A 6,086-nucleotide genomic window follows, 5' to 3' on the forward strand; every position below is an offset into this window, starting at 1 on the left:
CTATGGACCTACAGCAAACCACCTGCTCTGTATCTAGCCAAAGAAACAAACAAGCCCTGGCTCATTTCACTGCAGAGAGAGCCCTGCCTTACAAGAGGAGCAGGGACCCAGCTGAGGGTCCTTGGCCAGCGGGGGGAAGAGGCTCTTTCCTTGAGCAGCCAGCGGGGGATCTCGAGGAAGGAGGCAGCAGAGTCAAATCACTTCTTCTCTCTGAAGTGGGGAGAGTAGGTTCTGCAGAGGGGCTGCCCAGCGAAGCCGTTCTCCCCCACTCTTCAGGGTGTAGCTTATTCAAGCGGTCTCACTTAGGAGTCAAAGGTTACCTTCCACATTGGGGAAAGGAGTCTGAGTCCTTCGTATGCCCTCCGCCAGGTCCCTGCAGGAAAAGAGGCTCCAGAGAGCTGGAGCTGGGAAGGTCTCTGACCTGGCGGGAATGACTAAGTCTATGGGGAGATCCACCCTCTTTTACCCAAGAAGAAACATTAGCTGCTTGTCTGTGCGGTCTCAAACAGCCAGCCAGCAGGAAACACACTCCAGCCTTGCCTCACACACAGGCCGCTCGGAAGTGCCCACAGTTTAGTTGTAAATGCCCTGATGCCAAACTGGCACCGCCTATCTGATTCATTCCTCCTGCTCAAGGAGGCTTCTGTCCTGCTGCTCTCAAGGGAGCGGGAAAGGCCTGAGCAGGAAGTGATGCAAGGGGCTCCTTCTTCAACGGACTCTGTTAACAAACAGATCCACTTTCTTCGGGGCTGGACAGCGGGAGGCCCCACATACAGACTCTGATGGTAAAAGGAGGCTGCATGGGCTAAAGCCAGGAAATACCTTGAGGTCTGGCCTGGCCTTCCCCTCCCGGCGCCTAGCAGCACAGTACAATCAGCTATCGCCGGAGGCCCCTAATGGAGGTATGTAGCCGCAGCGCCTGCCCCTGACTCAGGTGTGTGTAAAGCATTCCACTGGCACCTGGCAATTCCGGCTCTGCAACACAGCTTGAGTCCCTGCTATCAGCTCTCCCTTCCAAGGCAGTTCCCATTCTCCCTCCTTTTCAGACAGCATTTAACTATCCAGATTAAGGCTCCTCACATACCTAAGCACACATACCACCACCACTGGCATGGATTTTACACCACTTACGGGATTACTAGCATCCCTTGCTTTATTAGGCTGTACAGTCCCTTGATGGGAGGCTCGTACGTTATCCAGCGAGAGGGACGGCTAGCCCCCAAAGCCATTCCCTTTGCTCTATGCATCTGGGTGTTTAAATATCCCTAATGTACATCCAGGCACCAGCCTCCATCACAGACTATGAGCTGGAACCAAGCAGCTATTGAAATCCTGAGCTACCAGCTACTGTACAAAACTCTTGCTTATTGACTCACTTAAGCCTAAGGCATCACCATCTGCATGCTGGGCTGGTTCAAAACAAGGACTGGAACCTTCAGGCTGACACGTCACGTAGGAGACTGATTTGATTTCTTTTTCTAAGTCCTTTTACAGGAAAGGTCTGAAACGTGAGCTCAGCATCCGCTTTCAATGGGCGCAGCTGCTGGGAGGAAGGGGGTACAGTACACAGCACATGACAAATGCAGATCTCCACCTGCCATGTGTACTTTCTCCACCTTCAGCAAACCGCTCCAGGAAAGAGGAAATGGGTAAAAGATTAACAGGGAAACCTGAACCGTCTGCAGTCAGCTGCGTGGAGAGGACAGTCTTTTGCTTATGTTGCTATATAATGAATTAAGGGGAAGAAAAAAAAACCTCCAAACATGTAAACCAAATCCTCTGATTACATAACTTAACTTGAATATGGGGCCCAGGAATAGGGATTCCTAGCCCTGCCACTGACTCTCTGTGGGAATTAGACAGGTGACCTAACTTCTCTGTTCTTCTGTTTCGCCATGTGTAAAATGGGATAAGGGTACCTACCTCCCGGGGTGTTCTGAAGCTTTGTTAACGTTTGTAAAGAACTCTGCGCTTAGAACAGGGCAAAGGATTATTTCAGTGTGCTCCTGTTCTGTTTTTCTCTCCCACCTGCCTGAACAGAACCCTCCTCTCCCTGCCACACAATTCAATTATCTTCTTGCTGTATGAAGAGCTCTCATTTATACCTGGCTACCGACAAGTCACTTTCCAGACTGCCCGAGTTCCTACACATTCCACTAAACCTCCCTCAGTAAAGCTACAACAGGACCCTTTGCTCCCTCATGGGTGTATCCTGTGCCAGCTGGTCCCGTTTACTCTGTGGGTCTAACTCCATTATAGGCCCCAGACCCGCCTGGGAGTTCTAACAACCCTATTATTATTTGGCTGTATTTCGCGCCCAGCCAGGCATGCCCACCCTGCCACAACCACCCACAAAAGCTCAGTTAGGGTCCAAAGCAGGTTTTCAGCCTGTTCCCTCTGCGGGAGGCGATCACCCTCTAAGCTGTGCTGGGAGACTGAGCTGGAACCTACTGACCCCTCCGACCCGGGGATGGCAAACGCTACCGCTGCCTAAATCCCTGTTTCGGGACAGAACAAAACTAATTTGCCTAGCAGGACCAACAGGCTCCCTGTCCAGCAGGGGGGTGAATGGGGCCACGTGGTCAGGCAGTAGGACTGTGCCGGCTGATTAGAGGGACAGGAGCCGGTCTGCCTTCCGGGAGGCGATATGGGAAGGTCAGTGACAGCCCCACCTTGAGCCCCTTGCTAGCCTGGAACAGCAGGTGTGAGGCGCGAATGGCCTTTGCGATGGGTCTGTGCTTTGGGAGGGGACCCCTGAGCAGAGCCTCCCTGGAAAGGGCCTGGCTGCAGCCTGTGTTCCCAGGGCTCAGCCCCTCTCGCTGTGCCTCGGGGGGGGCAGCGTGGGCAGCACCGGACCCCTTGCTCAGATGGCCCCGTGCCCCCCATGCCCTGGTATCAGCAGTGGATGTGGAGGGGCAGGGTTCGAATTCACCCCAAGAGACCACTTCTCTCTCCAGGGGTGTCAGTGCTCCGGGAGGGGCCCGACTCTACTGGGGCAGCCTCCCCCCACCTACCCCTGCACTAACCGACTCCCACACCGACTAGCCAGGATCCCTGCCCCCCCACCCACGAGCCAGCACCCCCCCTTGCCCCCTACACTAGCCAGGATCCTGACCCCCACCCACTAGCCAGCACCCCACACACACACACACTGCCCCCTGCACTAACCGACACCCCGCCCCCGACTAGCCAGGACCGCACCCCCCCCACGAGCCAGCACCCCCCCCCACTGCCCCCTACACTAGCCAGGATCCTGACCCCCACCCACTCGCCAGCACCCCCCCACTGCCCCCTACGCTAGCCAGGATCCTGACCCCCACCCACTAGCCAGCACCCCCCCCATTGCCCCCTACGCTAGCCAGGATCCTGACCCTCACCCACTAGCCAGCACCCCCCCCCCACTGCTCCCTATGCTAGCCAGGATCCTGACCCCCACCCACTAGCCAGCACCCCCCCCACTGCTCCCTATGCTAGCCAGGATCCTGACCCCCACCCACTAGCCAGCACCTCCCCCACTGCCCCCTATGCTAGCCAGGATCCTGACCCTCACCCACTAGCCAGCACACCCCCTTGCCCCCTACACTAGCCAGGATCCTGACCCCCACCCACTAGCCAGCACCCCACACACACACACACTGCCCCCTGCACTAACCGACACCCCGCCCCCGACTAGCCAGGACCGCACCCCCCCCACGAGCCAGCACCCCCCCCCCCACTGCCCCCTACACTAGCCAGGATCCTGACCCCCCCCCCCCCCACTGCCTCCTACGCTAGCCAGGATCCTGACCCCCACCCACTAGCCAGCACCCCCCCCCCCCCCATTGCCCCCTATGCTAGCCAGGATCCTGACCCTCACCCACTAGCCAGCACCCCCCCCCCCCCACTGCCTCCTACGCTAGCCAGGATCCTGACCCCCACCCACTAGCCAGCACCCCCCCCCCACTGCTCCCTATGCTAGCCAGGATCCTGACCCTCACCCACTAGCCAGCACCTCCCCCCCACTGCCCCCTACGCTAGCCAGGATCCTGACCCCCACCCACTAGCCAGCACCCCCCCCCCCACTGCCTCCTACGCTAGCCAGGATCCTGACCCCAACCCACTAGCCAGCACCCCCCCCCCCATTGCCCCCTATGCTAGCCAGGATCCTGACCCTCACCCACTAGCCAGCACCCCCCTCCACTGCCTCCTACGCTAGCCAGGATCCTGACCCCCACCCACTAGCCAGCACCCCCCCCCCACTGCCTCCTACGCTAGCCAGGATCCTGACCCCAACCCACTAGCCAGCACCCCCCCCCCCACTGCCTCCTACGCTAGCCAGGATCCTGACCCCAACCCACTAGCCAGCACCCCCCCCCCCATTGCCCCCTATGCTAGCCAGGATCCTGACCCTCACCCACTAGCCAGCACCCCCCCCCACTGCCTCCTACGCTAGCCAGGATCCTGACCCCCACCCACTAGCCAGCACCCCCCCCCCCACTGCCTCCTACGCTAGCCAGGATCCTGACCCCAACCCACTAGCCAGCACCCCCCCCCCATTGCCCCCTATGCTAGCCAGGATCCTGACCCTCACCCACTAGCCAGCACCCCCCTCCACTGCCTCCTACGCTAGCCAGGATCCTGACCCCCACCCACTAGCCAGCACCCCCCCCCCCCACTGCTCCCTATGCTAGCCAGGATCCTGACCCTCACCCACTAGCCAGCACCTCCCCCCCACTGCCCCCTACGCTAGCCAGGATCCTGACCCCCACCCACTAGCCAGCACCCCCCCCCCCCACTGCTCCCTATGCTAGCCAGGATCCTGACCCTCACCCACTAGCCAGCACCCCCCCCACTGCTCCCTACGCTAGCCAGGATCCTGACCCCCACCCACTAGCCAGCACCCCCCCCCCCATTGCCCCCTATGCTAGCCAGGATCCTGACCCTCACCCACTAGCCAGCACCCCCCCCCCCCACTGCCTCCTACGCTAGCCAGGATCCTGACCCTCACCCACTAGCCAGCACCCCCCCCCCCACTGCTCCCTATGCTAGCCAGGATCCTGACCCTCACCCACTAGCCAGCACCTCCCCCCCACTGCCCCCTACGCTAGCCAGGATCCTGACCCCCACCCACTAGCCAGCACCCCCCCCCTGCCCCCTACGCTAGCCAGGTTCCCCCCCCATTGCCCCCTACGGTAGCCAGGATCCCCTCCCCCAGGATGCCCCCCCACCGACCCCCGCACTAGGCGGCACCCCCCATTTGGCGAGGCCCGCGGGCTGAGCCCTCGCCCCTCCCGTCCCCGGCAGGGTCACTCACCGCAGCCCTCTGGGCTCTTCCCGGCTCTCGCTGGGGCGCGGCCCCTTTAAGATAAGACGCCCCGCCCCGGGCCTGAGGGACACGCAGCCGCTTCCCCATGGGAACGTGTCACTCCCGCCCCCACGGTACGGGCGCGCGACATGGCCAAAACGAGCCAAACGCGGAGCTCTGGATCAAACCACTTGGCCCGGGGCGCGGAGAGACACGTGGAAGGGAGCTACAGATTGGTTCAGACCATCGCTACCTGTGGAGGGCGAGAAAGGGCTTCGACCAAACCACCCTGGCTATTACGGGGGGGGGGGAGAAGAAGGGGAAATTGGATGAAACCATTCCTTCCTCCGAAGGGGGTGGTAGCCTGCAGTACTGCGCTCAGAACTGGGGTGAGGCCGTTGTCCTGCCCCCAGGACTTGGCCTCGGGATTTTTGCAGCCTCCCCTTTGCAATGGGGAGGCAGCTGGGCCCTGCATGCTCAGCACTGCTGCTAACTGATTTATCTCCTTAGACTGACCTAACACCTGGTAAAGCAACCCACATCCTTTCATGTATTTAGCCCTGCTCCCCTATCTTCTACTGCATACATCTGATGAAGGGGGTTCTAGCCCATGAAAGCCTATGCCCAAATAAATTTGTTAGTCTCCAAGGTGCCACAAGGACTGGTGTTTTTTTTAGTTTTTGGTTGGAGTATTCCTGGGGATTGCATCACATGACGATCTTTAGTTAAAAGATCATGTAATTCCTGGAGACTCCAGGACAGTCCTGGAGGGTTGGCAGCTCGACATCTGAGCCACTAGTCA

At 59.7% G+C, this 6,086-nt stretch overlaps 1 protein-coding gene across 2 annotated transcripts in view; it reads right to left on the reverse strand.

The window, feature by feature from the left end:
- Nucleotides 1–5,433, reverse strand: part of GALE (UDP-galactose-4-epimerase) — a 13,776-nt gene extending 8,343 nt beyond the window's left edge. Inside the window, exon 1 of one of the 2 annotated variants that reach the window (XM_037882013.2) lies at nt 5,294–5,433. In XM_037882013.2, coding sequence (XP_037737941.1) covers nt 5,294–5,392 — 99 coding nt within the window. In that variant the 5' untranslated portion in view covers nt 5,393–5,433. The remainder of the gene's footprint in view (nt 1–5,293) is intronic. The other variant, XM_037882014.2, reaches the window with a different exon arrangement.
- Nucleotides 5,434–6,086: the final 653 nt, after the last annotated feature.

Source organism: Chelonia mydas, chromosome 19 (genome assembly GCF_015237465.2).
Source record: "Chelonia mydas isolate rCheMyd1 chromosome 19, rCheMyd1.pri.v2, whole genome shotgun sequence".
Lineage (NCBI taxonomy): Eukaryota > Metazoa > Chordata > Testudines > Cheloniidae > Chelonia > Chelonia mydas.